At 42.1% G+C, this 18,951-nt stretch overlaps 1 protein-coding gene across 15 annotated transcripts in view; it reads right to left on the bottom strand.

Moving 5' to 3' along the window:
* Positions 1–10,667: 10,667 nt before the first annotated feature.
* BBX (BBX high mobility group box domain containing) overlaps positions 10,668–18,951 on the bottom strand; it is a 268,690-nt gene continuing 260,406 nt past the window's right edge. For all 15 annotated transcript variants that reach the window (XM_032406469.1, XM_032406474.1, XM_032406468.1 and 12 more), the window contains one exon: positions 10,668–16,543. In XM_032406469.1, coding sequence (XP_032262360.1) covers positions 16,456–16,543 — 88 coding nt within the window. In that variant the 3' untranslated portion in view covers positions 10,668–16,455. The remainder of the gene's footprint in view (positions 16,544–18,951) is intronic.

The raw sequence follows: 18,951 nt of genomic DNA, 5'->3' as shown, positions 1-18,951 counted from the left end.
TTCATGCTTCTCAGATTTTTTTTTCCAGGCTCTAATAAATGTTGTATTACTTCCAAACCTGATATGAAATGGGTGTCACAATTGTGGCCAAGTTTGTGAGTCGTTTCTCCACATCTAAAGGATGAAAGCAGGTTAAATCAAACAGGGCAAGATATCCACCCTCCCTCGGAGAGGCATCAGGACTTTCTGATGAGTATGCTTGTAAAAACATTCTTTTATATCTGGAACCAAGCTGGGGCACCTGGGTAAAATGGGGTAGCTGTCCTTCCACAGAGGAGAACTTATTTCTATTTTCATTTAGATGCAGTATTTTCCAGACTTTTTTGTAGATGGGCCAACTCAGGAAAAGGAAGAGCTTATTAATTATTTATTTTTTCCATCCAAGATAAGGAAAAAAAGAAACCCTCGCTTTATTGAGTCCCAAAGGAAGAAAGTTGTAGGAAAAAACCTTCTTTTTTTCCCTGTATAGTTTACCTACTTCATTAAACAGAAGAACGTCAATGAGAAAATTAATGTGGATTTTCAGCCACTAAACTGCTCCTCTTAGGCGATATTTGTGAAGTAGACACATGGAGGAGACTTTCCAGTTTTTTGCTTAATTAATAAACTTTATTGTTTACACGGCCTTAAGTTTTGTAGAAAAACTGAGCGGGGGCGCCTGGGTGGCTCAGGTGGTTAAAGCATCTGCCTTCAGCTCAGGTCATGATCTCTGGGTCCTGGGTTTTGGGTTTTGGGTTCCCTGCTCAGGAGGGAGTCTGGTTCTCCCTCTCCATCTGCCACTCCCTCTGCTTATGCCCTCTCTCTCAAATAAATAAATAAAACATTAAAAAAAGAAAAGAAAAGAAAAACTGAGCGGAAAGTGGAGAACACACACATAACCCGTCGCTCTCTCCGCCCTCCCCGCACAGGTCCCTCCATCATTCGCCCTTGGCGGCGGAGTGGTACACCTGATGGAGCGGCGGGCTGGTACTGACAGCATTATTCACTGAAGTTCATCCTTTGCATAAAAGCTCACTTTTTGTGGTATACATTCGATAGGTTTTAACAAACGTATGATGTGTGATGTCACTTATCACCCATTACAGCGTCATACAGAATGGTTTCACCATCTAAAAATGCCCCGTTTCATCTAATCACCCCTTCCCCAACCACTCAAACTTCCACTGTCTCCATAGTTTTGCCTTTTCCAGAATGTCATTAGTTGAAATCATACAGTATGTAGGCTCTTCCAATAGACTTCTTTCCCTTAGCAATATGCATTTAAGCTTCCTCTATGTCTTTTTCAGGTTTGAGAATTCAGGTTTTTTTGGTTTTTGTTTGTTTGTTTGTTTGTTTTTAGCACAGAATAATATATTTCATTGTATGGTTATACCACAGTTTGTTTATCCCTTGGTCTATTGAGGAGCATCTTGGTCGCTTCCAGTTTGAGGCATTTATTTATATATTTATATATATATATTTATATATATATATTTATATATATTATATATATATATTTATATAAACATTCATATGCAGCTCTTTGTATGGACGTAAGTTGTCCACTCACTTGGGTAAATACCTAGGGGGACAATTGTTGGATTTTATGGTAAGCCTACGTTTAGTTTCGTAAGGAACCGTCAAACTGTTCCAAAGTGGTGGTACCATTTTGTATTCCCACCAGCAATGAGTGAGAGTTCCAGTTGCCCCACATCCTTGTCAGCATTTGGGATTGTTGGTATTTGGGATTTGGGCCACTCTAGTAGGAAGATAGTGGTACCTCATGTTAATTTGCAAGTCCCTAATGATGTAGGATGGTAATCATCTTATCATATGCTTATTTGCCATCTGCATATCTTCCTTCATGAGGTGTCTGTTCAGATCTTTCGCCTTCTTAATTGGGTTATTTTCTTCTTAAATTTTAAGAGTTTTTTTGTTTTTTTGTATAGTTTGGATACGCAAACTATATCAGATATGTATTTGCAAATATTTTCTCCCAGTCTATGGCTTGTCTTTTATTCTCTTAAAGCATTCTAATTTTTTAACCATTACATTTGTTAATCGCATTTTGAAGTTTACACAGTTTGTTCAAATGCAGTATCTCACTGCATCCACAAAATGCCCCCGGGCAGTAGATGTTGTCGTGCCCACATTAGAGATATGGAAATAAAGGGGTGAGGTGGTTTGATTCTGGTCGTACGGGGGCTCAGGGAGGAGTGGGGGAGAAGTTCTGCCCCATCAGTGGGGTTTCCGGTTGTCTGTTGTGTGTGGGCCCTGTGCTCGCTGGGTGTTACAGAGCTGTACAAAGTGGCTCCCCCTCCTCTCAACTTGGCTCTGATGGGAATATCTGTTTTTTGTTTGTGCTGGCCTGAAGATTTATATTAAAGAGGACCTGGTTTTCAGAGGCCCTGCATCTGGCAGTCCTCGTCCCACATTCCTCACGTGGGGGATCCTCCTCTGCCAGCTCTCAGCTTTCATCTTGGGGCGCCTGTAGTTCAGGTCCCCTTGGGGAGCAGCTACTTTGAGACAAGAGATTCCAAAATGTCCCCCCACGTCGACCCCCAGAGTCCAAGGTGATTGTCCTAGAGACTCCCTCTCCTCTTTTGGCAAACAAGCAAACAGCCACCAACAATACTAGAACACAGAAGCGAAGCCCTCTGTCTTTGGGAACTGCCGGGCTGCATGTTGGCTCAGGGTGCACACCTGCGCTAGGGCGCTGACCCCCATCTCACTCTACAGTCTAACGTCCTGGGAGGACGGGACCACACCTTGAGACTCAAGGGCACAGCAGGCAGCCGCATAAACCCTCTCAGCGTACTGCTGGTGTCACAAAGGACTAACTGCATTGTGGATCATCCCGAGGATGTCATCCAGTGCAGGGACCACCTGCAAACTTCTACCCACCTGCAGGTCCAGGTCGGGGCCTCTGAGTGTCTCATCTTTCCTGAGCCTAGAGATTTAAAGTCCCCTTTCTCCCAGTTCTTGCTGAATCGGTTTAAATAGAGACATCATTAACAATACAAAGAATTTAATGGAGTGGGTAATGGTGTGGGTGATGTCAACAGGAATTTGGCAGTATCTGTGAGGACAATCTGAGAGGAATAATCAGGAGTTGACAACCCTTCTTTCAGAAAGCAAAATTGCCTGGTTCTAGTTATACCAGTTGTTAGTGGCTTCCCTGCCTGCAAAAAAAAAAAAAAAAAAAAGTCACAGTAATTTCAATGGAGTTGTTTACACAAGTGGAAAAATCTGACTCCTTGATAACATGTTTCAGTTGTAAACCCCCTTGATGACACTCAAGGGCGTTCCAGTAAGAGAGAAATTTCCCTGAAACTAAAGAGAAGTTATCTGGAAACAGGTGCCCTTCCTCCATAAGGTTATTTATGTTCATTGGGCTAATGGTTTTTGTCCAGTAATACATTTAAATTGCTTTTCATTTTACAGTCATGCTTCACTATCATATTTCAGAAAGTCACTTCCCTTCCTCTGTGCAGCCAGCAATTTCCTCAAGTAGGCGATGACAGCATTGTCCTTTCGAAGTCATTTGAAATAGACCCGATCTCATCCATCTCAGGAGAATATGCTCTGGCTGATGATCATAGCCAAGTGGAAAATGCAAATGAATGAACTCAGGCCGTCAGGTGGCTCTGTCCTCTCTCGGGTTCCCTGGAGGCCTCCTGGCAGGGTGATGGTGCACCTATTGATCTGGGAAGGAGCCAGACATTCTGTCTCCGACAGTATGTGAGAAGTCGGTCCCCAACTTGGGTTTAGGAAGTGCAGGGAGGTTAGAGGAGATGATTTATAAACTGATGATTTAGACACTGAGTTCCACTTACCTGGTATGGATGTCAAGGAAAAAATGGCCCCAGAGAAAGGAATATAATTAGGTTTATATTGTTGCGTGAAACTGGCAGCTCTTGGGCAATTGGGAAAATTTGTACTTTTAAAACTGGATAATGTGGATCAGGCTGTGTCATGAATCTGAAGCACATATAATTCTATTTAAACATGTTGGGTATAAGTGCCTCAGAAGTACCATAAAAATACTAGCTTTATTTTTCAACACAGGTAAAGAGGGGAGGAGGAGAAGTCCCTGTTTGTTGCTTTTGTGTCCTGGGGCCACAAGAAGGTCTTGTTTACATGTGTTGGGGGGTGAGGGCAGGCCACCCCAAGTTGGGCCACTGTGGCATGAAGATTATTTTGAGTTAAAAAGCAATCAATAGGGCATCTGGGTGGCTCAGTCGGTTAAGCATCTGACTCTTGATTTCGGCTCAGGTCGTCATCTCAGGGTCATGAGATGGAGCCCGGCGGCGTGGGGCTCTGGGCTCAGCGGGAAGTCTGCTTGAGATTCTCTCCTTTTCCTTCTGCCCTCCCCCCACCCCCATGCACGCACGGGCTTTCTCTCTAAAAAATAAATAAATCTATTTAAAAAAAGCAATCAAAACCCAGCAGATTTAGGAAAAGTTCTTTACCTCCCCCTCAAATGCCTAAAAAGAATTTAGAGGACCTGCTCCAGGAAGAGAGCTATCACCATAGATAACCTCCGTTATCATATGAACTAGGTGTGGTGCTCGGGGAGGAATCTGACAAGGCCTGCTCCATCCAAGTCCTCTGAGTCCTTTTGTTTCTGAGTGGCCCAGCAAACGTGTTTACTGTTTACTCTTTTTCATCTTCCCGTGAGTGGCTCTCCTTTCCTCCGAAGTCCCAAACGCCTCCCTGCTTCTCCTTAGTTCAAGATGACATCTCAACCGTGCTTTACCTGTCTTTGGATATTTCTATCTCTGCGTGGAGTCCCCATATGTACGCTATTAAATTTGATTTACTCCTGTTAATCTGTCTCATGTCTCCCGTGAGTGGCTCTCCTTTCCTCCGAAGTCCCAAACGCCTCCCTGCTCCTCCTTAGTTCAAGATGACATCTCAACCGTGCTTTACCTGTCTTTGGATATTTCTATCTCTGCGTGGAGTCCCCATATGTATGCTATTAAATTTGATTTACTCCTGTTAATCTGTCTCATGTCAATTTCTCAGTCCGGCCAGAAAGGGGACAGGACGTTCTTGCTCCCCAGCACATGAAATGATCAATCTTCTGCCTGATTTTCAAACTGAGAACTATGCACGTGCATGGTAAGTTCTGAAGGTAAATGGCTCAAGCTAATAGGAGGTTAACGTTCACATTCAAAAGTTTTAACCTTAATATAAAATGGATTAGGAAGAAAAGGGACCAGGAAGCATGAATCGTGTTGCTAATCTGCAGCAGGTTAGTCTCAGAAACCTCATCTCTGTTTCGAGACTTGGAGGATTGTCCCAGCAGCCAGCACTCCTCAGCAGGGAAAGGAAATCCGCGGAGGGAGAACGGTTCCCTGCTCCAGGACTGGGGAGTCTTCCAGGGTCCCGCCCGCTGTGCCGTCTTGCCACTTGGTTGGCTCTGCCTTGTCTTTGACTGCCAGCAAAAGCCTGCTCTTCCCCAGGAAATAGTATTCATCGGCTAATTTATGACTCCGTTCACTTGCACTACCAATTACTGATGCTGCTCTCTGCAGTAGGCTCAAACGCTGGGACAGATTCTACCTAAAATAGATTTTGGGCTGAGGAGCAGGTGGTGGTGGCGGCAGGCTAGAATGTCACCCAAAGGCAACTCGGAAGAGAAAAGTGCACACCCGGACCAGAAAACCATTTGTTTCTTAAAAGAAGGCATATGGAATATTGGATGTGTGGGTAGGAGTGAAAGAGGAACCCAAAAAAAGTAATTCACATGGGTAAATGTTCATATATAAAAGAAAAGATGTTGGTCTGATTCTAGTTTGAACGGTGTCCTAGGGAGGATGGTGGCATGCTTAACAGTAGACCTTCTGCATCCCCCTTGGAATTTCGGGTGCCCTATCGGGTGGCCTTGTGCGGGTGAAGACAATCATTGTTCCTGTGGCTTTAGCCAGGTCCTCAGCACAACTAGCTCCTTAAGGAATGTTGCTCCATAGTAACCCACTCATGGAAAGTCAGATCTTTGGGAAATGGGGAGAGGAAGACCAATGAAGCCCTTTGGCAACACAGATCTCATTGGCAGTCTTCGTTGGGGGGGGGGGGCACAGACAGATGCCTGATGAACTCCAAATTAAACTCTTGAAATTCTCAAACTTTTCTGAATTCATGCATAAATTACAGTGCAGTTTGTAGCCCTAAGAGAGATCATCTTGCTTTTTAAAGCACATACTTTCGGAGTGGAAAGAATTCCCTTAACTATCAATCCCTAAAAAGGGGACGGGGGTTGATTTGGCCATACTGAGATGAATATTTAGTTTAAAAAGTAGATCCACCGCCTTCAGTGAAGTACTCCCAAAGGGGAAGTAATCCTGCAGGCCCAGATAAGAATAGGTACTTCCTTCTAGTAAAGCCCTTATTTTTTTATTTTAAGGTTTACTTATTTCTTTGAGAGAGACAGAGAGAGAGCATGAGCAGGGGGACGGGGGCGGGGGCGGCAGAGGGAGAGAGAGAAGCAGACTCCCCACTGAGCAGAGAGCCCGTGCGGGGCTTGATCCCAGGACCCCGGGATGATGACCTGAGTAGAAGGAAGATGCTTAACCGACTGAGCCACCCAGGCGCCCCAGTAAAGTCCTTTTTAATGACTGAGGATTAGCAAATAAAAGTCTCACATGCACACAGACCCCAATTGAAATAGTGGCAACACATCAAAAACTAGAATCTTTCCCAACAGTTCTTTCTTGCTCCAGTCATTCACCTCAGTCATGAAATCCTTACAGGTATTCTCAGTGGAGAAGAAAGAAAGGGACACCTAATACAGCTTTTGTGTATGAAGGGTGCAAAAGCACGGAGGTGTGCCATTGCTGAAGAAAAATGCAACAATTGGAAAAATTTCACCTCAGCAATACGCAAGACCTGAGACTAAGATTGAGGAAAGGAGACAGCCAAGGGAGAAGGAAAAGAAAGTCAGAGAATCACACTCTGGCTATCAGAATTACCTCTAACTCTTAAGGCCAAATACTGAAACCGTGCTGCTTGACCTTACCATTTCAAATATTCCTAGGCTGTGCCAAGGCTGAGCCGATGTGCTGTCTAATTGCTCAGGGGTCCCGGAGTCAACACAGCTGGGATGTTGCATGCCCCAGCACACACCTAAAAGAAATACACTGCATCATGGATCTTCCCCAAAGACTGTTATCTCATTCTTGTCATTCTCCACGATCTGTGGCCTTGTCTTAGCAGCGATTTTTGTGCCAAGATCTCTTCTATGAGAAAGGGCTTTAAAAAAATAAAAATTTTAAAGTAGAACAGTAACACATTCCCATTTTTTTTCCCTTAAAGTCTTCGAAATGCAGATTACCAAGTTTCCCATGAGTTTATATGTAGCTTCTTCCTGACTGCCTTTGATTTTCATGCCCAACCTCATCTGTATTGCATTTCAATTAAAGAATGATGCAGGGGCGCCTGGGTGGCTCAGTCGTTAAGCGTCTGCCTTCGGCTCAGGTCATGATCTCAGGGTCCTGGGATCGAGCCCCGCGTCGGGCTCCCTGCTCAGCGGGAAGCCTGCTTCTCCCTCTCCCACTCCCCCTGCTTCTGTTCCCTCTCTCACTGTGTCTCTCTCTGTCAAATAAATAAATAAAATCTTAAAAAAAAAAAAAAGAATGATGCAGATCTCTAACCCCCACTAGGCTATCCACACCCGCGCTAGGATACACACAGCAGAAGATGAGTCTTGTTGGGACTTAGCCCGTATCTAAGAGCAGCCATCCACTGCAGCTCTGCTGAACGATTAGATTGTTATAGGAGCAGGACAGAAACAATTTAATGGACATGAGGTGTGGATAACAAAGAACTCTTCCGGAGTGAAAGCAAGTGAGCTGAAATAATTTTCATGGGCTTTGAACAGAGAAGTGGAACAGAGCACTGTTTTTAAGCAATTTTTATTTTAACAAAACAGTTTTGATTTTGATGGATACACAGTAAGTTTTAATGCAGGTGAGGCTAGCATCAGTGTGTTAAATACCTCATATTCTATTTACAAAAAGGGTTTAGATTTTCAAGGACTTGTGCAGAATATTGCTTTTATGTCTAATATAGTTATATAAATACCTAAGCTAAGATATAGTATGGGAGAAGTGAAAATTTAAAATTCTAAAACACCATCTGAATTTCTCCAGTATTTATCTCAAGGATTATATATCTTGGAGGAAAAATAATTATCTGTATCAATACTGCTTTCCTACTAAGTGTATTTCAAATACAAGCTTCAAATTAGATGGCAAATTAATTATTTTTGCATCTACTTAGTGTATTTCTACTGTTTGTATCTTTTCAATACGTTCCTGCTTGTTTCTGGAAGATATGAATTATAGTATCTATTCAATTTGCCTTTCATAAGCACCACAGGTATGATGCCAAATAGTAGAAAAGATCAGGAAAACGTAATCATTATACTTGAGCACATTTCTTGGAAATCTTTTCACGCTGGCTTTAAAACCATTTTGACTTTTAGACATCGAACTTGAAAGACCTATTTGTATGAACTTTCCCTGGTCCCCTTTCATCCTCCATCATTCTCAAGAAAGTTTCAATCCTCACATCTTTCTTTTCTGACTCTGCAATATACAACCTTGAGACAAAATGACCTTTTGTAAAATTCCCTGGGGTGAGGGATCTCCAAGTGGGCTGAACCTTCGAGTAGGAATTATCAATTTACCTCTTCCAGGAGGGGTTTCACTTTACGCTTTAATTTCTGGCCTGTTGACCCAGGATTTCAGATTTTTTTTAATCTTGGGCCACCTGCCTTCCAGAGCTCATCTAAAAATTTACCTCTACTGTTCCCCTACAACCAACATCGCTCTTGGGAGTTTGGGAGAGGAAAACATAAGTGGGAACAGGCTTGGAGGGAAAATTCCTGAAAATTTTTACATAAAATTATAAAAGTTTTAGCCCCTGGGCCTTTTTAGACATTGTCTGGAAAAAAAGGGAAAGATCATAGGAAGCAAGACGAAAAATAAACACATGCCAAGAAAAGGGTCTCTCTGATGATCTCTTTAGAAAACTGCGGATCAAGAAAGGTAAATATAGAGATATCCAATGTGAACAGCATAACCTAATTCCAAATAATCTTCACTCCAGCACGACTCTTCTTGTGGCTCACAGATTCCTTTTGCTTTGGGCAGGAAACAAACGTATTTTTGGAATCGTGAGGGGGCGATACATTAAAAAAAAAAAGAAAATTTGTGCATATCAAAATATTTGTTTTTAAAGGCTGTATCTGAAGTATTTATACACGAAATCACACTTCTGGGATATGCAGAGCCAGGGTTGGGAGGTGAAATGAAGGAAAACGGGTGAAATACAAATGAAACTGGAACTGAGAAAACGTTGGTATTTGTTGGAGCTGGGCGATGGGCCCTGGGAGTTCAGTATGCTAGTCTCTTACCTCTGCATATATTTGAAAATTTCCATCCTTTCAAAAGGTGAAAAGGTTTCTGAAAAATGACAATTAACAATTTTATGTTTTCAGTATGTACAGAATGGCATCGGTGCTATTAGTTTTAGCTCCCTTATTGATAACCACTTTACTTTTTCCTTGCAAGAGACTTTATGTTCTACCCCAAAGGACGGATGTACTGTAGAATCCACGTGGACCCATCAAACCACACGTATGTATAACCTGTCATCTTTTGTCCTAGAATTTACATTCCTTGGTATGGAGCTCCCCGTCCCCACCACAAGACATTTTATTCTCAGTAATTCAAAAAAGCGTGCCGGAGTACTAGAACATGTAATTCACCAAGCAGACTAATTTTATGGACAAATCCTATAGCGCTACATATACAAGTGTGAGTTACCTACGTGAATGTAACGTGTTCTGAGTTTTCTATACCATGTTATCTCCTGACAGAGCTTACTCCTAATGCATCAGGCCCTTACAAATTTATTTGAAAAAGGGAGCTGGCTATACTTACGGTCTCTTTTGAATATACTTAAATATACCGACCTTCGAGTTGAGTAAAAATGAAATCCACAATTAGCATTTAATGGACATTCCCCTTACAGGCACTATGCCAACATTTTCCTATGTATTTCCTTTTCATCCTAGCAGAAGTGTGAGGAGGCATTATCACCACCATCATTTAGTAAGTGAGGTGGAGTTCAGGGAGGTTGGGAAACCCAATAATAAATGGGTAGAACCAGACTTTGAAGCGAGTCTGTCTGAACGCAAAGCCTGCGATATCATTATACCCTGTATTTATACTCCGCACGCCCATGGGCATGTGCTATTCTGAAAGATTAAGAGAACATCCAAGGTTCTAAGGTTCGGGACATTGTATTCAGCAAAACTGAGGTCTGAATTTATACTCTGGGTTATAGTCTTAATGCTATCACTTCAGTTTGATTACAGTTCGGGGGAAGTTGGTATGTTTTGCCAGGAGGCTCTCCTCCTAAGTAGCAGAAGGAAGCCTATCTTCTTTCTTGTCAGGCTGATTTCTACTCCACCCATGAGGGGAAAGCAACTCGGACGGCTCAAACATGGGGAGTCTCAGGCAAACAGTTTGGGGGAGACCAGCATTTGACATTCGGACATAGCTGAGATATCTTTTGTTAAAGTATTTTCCCTACTGTTTTTCGTGGATAGGGTCTCCTGAAGGCACCGACCCTCTGGCTAGGAGTGTGAACGTCAAGAAATGTATTTGAATAATCTCTTTAAAATATTTCAAATTTTTATTAAATATTTTTATTCAGTTTTAAGATCACAGTTAAAGTACTTTAGCATGTTATACACATGACTTACATGTGCAATTTTTAGAGATATCAAATTAAGTATAAGATTTTGAAGAAAGAAATTATATAAATGTGTATATTGACTTTTACTACACATACATCTAAGAAAGCAATAATTCTGTTGTACCATTAAGTGGAAATCATTTATTACATGGCATGTTTACACCAACTCTAAAGAGAACCAAGCCAATTTCTGAAAGCAAAAAAATGAGCGATTCAGTCATGCTGAAACTGTCAACAGACTTCAGACCCGGTGGTCAAATGAGGCTATGGTTAATTTATGACATGTAAGTAAGCAATTCAAACCTATGAGAAAAGTTCATAATCTGGTACATGGAATCTCAGGTGATTTTTATTTTTTTCTTTTGGACAAATTCCTGAGAGCAAGAGACTTGTTTAGTGCGAAGGAAATGAGAAGAACGTTGCTGAGCACGTGCTGAGCTCCAGGTCACAAACCTGCCTCACCCCCAGGTTCTGCTGCTCTCACAGCCGAGGCACTAACGTGAGGCGTCAGGGGACACGAGCCAGCCCCTGGGGGCTGCAAAGGGACAGCGGTGTTAGTTCGCAAAACCCACGTGCCTCTGGGATTCAGGTTAGAGCCTGTGAGGTATGATTTGCGGTGCGGGTGGGAGGGTGCGGAGGCATCGAATTAGGTCCTTGTTACTCGCGGTAACCGGTTCTGGCCCAAGGTACGGGGCGATCTTTGGAAGGAGTAGTAATTCTCACGATAACTAGTTCTGCGCACAAAAATCGATTTGAGGGCAGGATCAATTCTGACCACGGACTGAAACAAGGAAACAGTGGCCATAGAACTTAGTACAAGGTTTCCTCCTTTCAATTTATTAGCATAAGTCCTACCACCACAAATAAGATTTGGCCAGGAGAGGACACTCTTTTTTGGGTGTGAGGAAAATGTATACTTCTGTTTTTTTAAGGAAAGCATAGCACAAACAGATGGAGGTGTATCAGGGGAGTCAAACAGATTTGTCTTGTTATTCACTATTTTGTCACTTCTTTCATCTGAGATGTAAAGAAAATAGTGTCCCCAGTGAACAGGACAAGGTGTTTTAATATGGAGTATAATAAACTTAGCTATCATTTCCACACTAAAGCAAAGCAGTCCATCAAACCCTGAATACTTCACCAGACATACCTGGTAAGATAAATTGAACAACTGTTTCTTATTATAAGTACGATGTTAGTCAATCTAAATAAGATAATTAAAAAAAAAAAAATCCCAAAACTCAAATAAAAACAAAATCCAAATCTAGTTCTTTGGGAATGCTTGTATAAATAAAAGCAACAGCTAATTAACAATTAGTACACTCTGTGTAAGGTGCAAAACAAGGTTCTATGTGGGGAAAGCTAAAATTTAATTTCCACCTAGCAGTCACTCTGAATACTTTATAGGTCAGATGTAGTAACGACATTTGCTTCTACTGCCCATTTTCAGCAATACATTGTTCTCTCTGGAGAAGGCGGTCTGGGAAGTCACAACACTGCAGTGGGAAACAGTGGCACTGAAGGGAGGAGCAAGGAAGGACAAAGCTCGCCAACAGGACTTACTGAAAAGAACTTTTGAAGCCGAGGTCGCCCGTTAGGATTGGCCTCACGTGAGGGCTCAAGGGAGCAGTGCAATCAAAGGCGAGTCTCCTCAACAGCATCACGGACACCTCGACTCCCCCTTTACAAAGGGGCGGTTCCAGGCCTTGCCGGACTTCCTTCCTTCTCCCCAGCGAGGCGGTGGCACTTCCCTCCTGTGTGGTCGCCGGCCGCCGGCCTCCAGAACGCTTGGAATTCCTACAGTAGTTCAGCAGGCAGCGCGGTCCCACTGCTTCACATTAACGCCAAATGCCAGACTTGGAACAGAGTTATTGGATACCCGCCTTCCCTTCCCCCATCCCCACCCCGAACAAACAAAACATGTCATTCAGTTTCCGGCTTACTCCTGGTTCACCGTATCAATTTATAATTTGCTTGAGATTTTACAGAGGTGCAAACTTTTTCACACGATGAGCCAAAGACTGCAGAGTGCAAACAAAATTTTCTAGGACTTAGGCAGAGTAGCATCTGACTGGGTAACAAAGTGACAGGGAATAAACCTGTTGGAATATAAATAACCAGACCAGTTCAGATGCTCCTTTTTGTTCAGAGTGTTCCACCATTTTTTTTTTTTCCCTCCAGCAGTTTTAATGGCAGGAACTAGAATCAGTGATAATGTGGGAATGATTTCAGCATGGCTTTGAGCTGGCACTGGTAGAAAGCTCATCTGGCAGAACTCAATGAACACAGTTCTGGTATTTGTGGGGAAAAGACCGTCAGAATTACAACAGTATGACTTATCCTTATAAAAGGGCTTTGACGAATTACGTTTTGATCTAAAATCTGGGAACTAACCTAATTTGGGGATAAGAACCTGTATCATCAATGTGGCTGGGGGACGTTTTTCCTTTTCCTGATCTCATTACAGTTACTCAAACGAATAAAAACTTAAGAAGGATGTCTTACAGTATTTTTCTTCTTTCACTCAGCTTTGTAGAGCTGCAGCTTCAGTTACTATAATATACTCTACACACTTCAAAATTACATAGGAAAATACCCAGAATAACTAAATAAATAAAAGGCTAAAGAAAACTGGAACAGTACTGCGTCTCCATCTGAGACGAAATCATCCATTTCGGCATCACAGAGAAGGGCTAGGACAATTTTTTTCAAAAGATTTATATACAGGTTTGAATCCAGAAATTAAGGTTAAAAGCATAAATATCGATAATTTCAACTAGATTCAGAATGGTTTTTCAGAAAGATATGATACAACAATTTAGAATAAAACAAAGCAGAAAAGCATCATATTTTGGTTTGCTTGAGATATACATAAGGTGCAACAACTTTTTCTCTTGAGGATGCTTGTGGGACAAATGTTAGTGTCGATGGTGTTTGCTGGCAGATTAAAGTACACACCATAGCAATATGATTTTCCAAAATACAAAAGAATGAGAGAAATGAAATGAAAATGATAGGTGGGGGGGCACTACAAGTTGGTCTGAAATATTTGTGCTAACAAATGTTGTTACCTGAAAATACCAACACCCCTCTCCAGTGGATTCAGGGCATGAGAAAAGCACTATTATTGAAATCAAGACTTCACTCAGAGAAACAAGGCGAGTGTCTAAAGGACTATAAAGCTTTGCAGGATTTCTGCTACTCTCAGTGCCTAACCGCTTAAAAATTAAGCATTTCTACAAAAAGGTTTTTTTTTTTTTTTAAGTATCTGAAAACAGTCATATCCAGTAGATTGCCCTCCCACCCCACCCCTGCCTAAGGGAAAAGCCACTGAGGTTTAGGAAAAGCAGATCAAGTAAGATATTAATCACATAGAAAAAAGTAATCTTTTGTTTTGCTTCTTTTTAAAAAAGGTCCCATGAATATACAGCAATCTCTTAAGGAAATCTAGTGAAATGTAACTGGAGGACTGAAGGAGGGTGCTCTGGCAAAAATAGATCTATTCTAACGTGTTCCACAGAGTAACAAGGTAGTACCATTGTCAAGATGCATGTTCTGCACCAAACCATTTTTGTTGTTGGTTTCTCTTTCTTCTGGATTTTTAGCTAATTATAATTTCTAAATCACTGCTAGCAAGTGGTCCAAAAACTCCAACAGCCACCAACACCGGGACCCAGCAATTTTCAAACATTCACTTTGTGTTTTGAAGTTTAGAAAATCTTAATAAAACAGCATCATAGTAAAAATCTTACGCTAAAATCTGGGGCTGCTCACCGGATTTATTTCTATGTGAATAGGGTTAAGCTTTAACCTCTGACTAACCTAGCTTCCTATTTCCTTCTTCCTCCATGCCCACAATGATGATGCATTTTTGAGGACACCGTTCCAATGCTCTGCTGCCCTCTTTACCTGCTTTGAAAACAACAACAACAACAAACAAACCAAATCCCTATATTCTTTTTCAATTCTGTTAGTATGTTGTACATATTTTCCAGCACCGAAACTGAAGTAATATCTACAACTATGAAAAGCTAAACCTAGTCAGTACTAATAGAGTCATTTTTTTTTTTTTGTATGGCTATTAGGTCAAATTACGATTAGAAAAAAAAAAAATCATCATTACAATTGAGTCAAGTATAAATAAGAAAGCTAGATAAAACCTTGTAAACTGTTACCATGTAGAGATCTAATTCAAAAGCTTCGAACTCGAACTAACGCTATCAAAATTCTGCCAGTTTGAAAACCAATAAAAATTATTGCTGGAATCCAATAATTAAAATTTGGTAGTTTGTGCTGCGATGCGAGAGTGGGGACACACTCTGTGCTATGGACAAATACCCTGTAAAATCGGTAGCCTCCGACTAAGTCTATCACTCTGCATGTGTTGCTAGGAAACAAGACACTGTGAATGTCAGGTGCTTAAGTCAATATGTCGAATGTTCTAATAAGCCAGGTAATCCGCTTGGCACTGGCATGTGTACGGTTGGTTTAATGTCCAAAAGCAACAGAACACAGAAAGGAAACAAACTTGCAGGTGGCTCTATGACTAAGACTCCCACCCTGGTCAAGCATACCTCCCTCATCATTTATTCCATACCTCCTTCACAACACACAACTCGAAATGGCTCTAGAACCCTGCAGTGGTAATCAGGCTGTGCATAGCGGCTGCTACCCGTCCAGTCTGTTGGGGATGGATGGAAAAGGTCTGTAGCTCAAAGTCCACATGAAGTGAGTGTCTTCAATGTGTTCAGAATAGTGAAGTAATACTAAGGTCACTTCTGAATAATATTTTTCTTTTTTTTTTTTCTTTTTTGTTTGTATGAACGATCCATTGGTCACTTAGACCCCTGTGTAAAAAATAAAAGAATCCTCAAGGCATGAAAACATCAGTATTCTGTAATCTGTAGGACTCTTCCCCTGTCTGGGAAAATATTTGCCACAATGTGCCCCAAGCAAATTCTTCTTGGTCACTCAAGGCTAAGAAAAAAATTCAGCTTGTAAGAATTCTAATTTTTTCTCTTTCTCTCTCTCTTTTTTTGCCAGCAAACTACCACTCTGGTGGCAAATATATAAAAGTGCAGAATATATGGACCACGAGGCCGAGCATACACCGCTAACAATGGTACATCTGCCTGCCCGTGCTGCTTGGGAGTCTCTGGAACAGGCTTTTTAATATTATTCTACAATATAAATGTAGGTATAACCTATTATATAAACCATCTTAGAACTTAAATCTCCATGTACAAAAAAGACTAAGAATATCTAATAATAACTAGTGCAGTGCGTCAGTTTTTGTTTTTTTGTTTTGTTTTGTTTTTGTTTTGAAAGAATAACTAGGTAATATACGAAACTAGTTTCACACTCTCTGGTTGGTAAAAGAGATGCTGGATGAGCTACAGTAAAGGCAGCCTCTTACCAAGTTACCACCTATTACCGTCAAAAGCCTTCAATAGAAAGCAAAGCTCCAGGATCATGCCGTTTCTGCTCATTACCAGACAGATAACATCACCCTCAGAGGCTCTGGGTTCCAAGAGAACACACCGGCCCAGGATGCTAACTTCCGCTTCAAGTGAATCTGGGCCACGCAGGGCAACGAGCACTTGTTCGCAGTCTGTCTTTCCCACCACACGGACTCGCTAGCATCCCTCGGTAAAGACAAGGCTAGGGTAGTAGGTAAAGCACAATGTTTTACAACTAAAGGGCGCTTCACTGGTCAGCGCAGGAAATAAGTACAGGAGCCTGGGGCATTTCTTTTGGCTGTCCGTCGTGCGTGAGCGGAGTTGACCTCTGACCTCTGCAAAACAAGGAGAAGGACAAAAGAAGTCACCCACTGAGAATATGTTATCAGGAGGAGGAGAGGATGATGAGTACCCGGTTAAGAGTTTTCCGGTATCATAATCCCTAAGGCTGACTTGTTACTTAACGCTCTTTCTCATCTCGGTTCCCCTCACATGACTTAACAACATACTCTGCCCCAAATAACCACCTCCATTTCGCAGAGGTGGAACCTGAGGTGCCACCAGGTTTGGGGCGACTCCCTGAGAAGTGGGGAACTTTCAGTCAAGGGCCGCGGTTCTAAGACAACATTCTTCCTCTTGATCCACTGATACTAAAATAGGAACCATGCCTTTCTTCGAGCTGCCCAAGGGGAAAACTCTCCGGTACTAACTGATCACCTCCAGGCTCATTTCCTAAGTTATATAATAATCAACCCAATTTAAAACCTAAGGCCAATTAAAACAACGGTCCCTGAGACCAGAGGGCCTGTGACTCCAACACAGATGAAGGAAAAGACAAAAGTCTCACAGGCACATGGTGAGCATGTGCTCAGCGGAAGGCGGCAAGGAGACACTGGCTTTGGAGTGTGCGTAAATCGGGGCGGCGTGGGCCAAATCAACACATGCGGGAGAGGGGACTCCAGACGTGACCAGCAAGTTCACAGAAATACCCATCATTTGGATTGGAACTACACCAGACTGAGCTGATTTCTCATTTGGCTTTTGGTAAGTGAGTAGGAAAAAATTTACTTCACCGTTATAATAAGGGAACCCTTCACACTCTTGGTAATTTCTGTAGAGCTTCTCATTCTAAAAAGACAGGCTGGGGCGCCCCCCTGACATTTCCCGGCAGGCCCCCCGAAGACCAGATGCCATCCACTCGCGGCTCTGGCCTACCGTGGTCTGCACAGCAGAAATCGTTGGCTTCTGGTGGCTTGACCTTTTCAACACCGTATCTTCTTCAGAGTACGTAGAACAAAAGGAGCTACTTAAAAATTCAAATTGTATCTTTTTCATCGCTACACCCAAGTTTCTTTCTCTTGATGCACACACACACAAATAGTGTTGATAAATTACAACATTTGGGCACTTCAGAATTCAATAATCACTTAGCCTAAGATATTAGGATTTTAGAAAAACAAAACATGTGTTATAATCAAACCTCTGGATTAATCTGTTCATTCATGTGGGGATGCTGTAAGCACCAACTGTTCAATATGTTCAACTCTTTGTTCAAGAAAGATGAAATTAAAAGGCTGTTTTTTTTTTACCTTTAAGATTGAATCTGTAACAATATTACAACAGCTGAAAAGAATTTTAATAAGTAGTGAAAAAGGAAACATTAAGAAGAAAAAAGAAAAGTGAAAGCTGGGAAAGTACAGTATACAAAAAAGAGCAACAGGGACAGAGAGAAATTGGGGTGGAAGCCAGCTGAGTCAAAGGAAAGAGCGAAGGAGGCGGGAACCTGACGTGGCTCAAGCTGACTGATGGCACAGGCCCCGGTTGGTGGAAGCGGCAGCGAGATGTGTCATGACGTCCCCGGACATGACAGATGCTTGCTCAAGCATCAAGCTCGCGGGAGCAAAGGTAAAGACCCTGGAGTTCAAAGATCTTAGTGCAAAGCTGAACTCAGTTTGGCTGTGCATTCTTGGCAAGTTAATCGTCTGCAACATCGTTAAAAAGATATCAAAAAGACCCCCCCGGTGGGGCTGATTTTAGGACTAAATTTAATGAGCTTTCCCTCATGAAACCTAGTAAATAAACAGGCTCTCCACAAAGGTTTATTCCAACTTCGTATTTCCTGCATCTTGCAAAACTGCCTAGGTTGGGTTTCTGAACTTAATGTTAAGATTTCTCATGGCAAGAATGCAGTATATTTCGGGGCGCCTGGGTGGCTCAGTCGTTAAGCGTCTGCCTTCAGCTCAGGTCATGATCCCAGGATCCCGGGATCGAGCCCCACATCCGGCACCCTGCTCCGCGGGAGGCCTGCTTCTCCCTCTCCACTCCCCCTGCTGTGTTCCCTCTCTAGCTGTCTCTCTCTGTGTCAAATAAATAAATAAAATCTTTAATAAAAAAAAAGAATGCAGTATATTTCTACCCCTAACTCTGTTGATCACCCTCTAAATTATGAACTTGGGTCGTGCCTAAGCAGTCATTAATTGCTGTGCAACCCAGGTAAAATTACATGAGGCCTATAGCTAGAGGGCAGTCTAGTAGCTCTAACAGGTAAGGGCTAAAATTACAACTAAGATGCTTCAGGGGGATCTGTTTTTCGAGAAATTAAGAACACTAACCATCTGTGTAACTGATAGTAAGATTCTAGTATGCAATCCTGTTCTTTCTAATGGGAGGTTTTAAAGACAAGAACCTTTGCCCACACCATTTTCTCTGTGCCTGCTGGTGAACTTAGGTGGGCATGCTTCAA

Source organism: Phoca vitulina, unplaced genomic scaffold (genome assembly GCF_004348235.1).
Source record: "Phoca vitulina isolate PV1807 unplaced genomic scaffold, GSC_HSeal_1.0 scaffold8, whole genome shotgun sequence".
Taxonomy (NCBI): domain Eukaryota; kingdom Metazoa; phylum Chordata; class Mammalia; order Carnivora; family Phocidae; genus Phoca; species Phoca vitulina.
The sequence above is the reverse complement of the archived record's forward strand: the minus strand, read 5'-3'. Positions and strand labels throughout refer to the sequence as shown.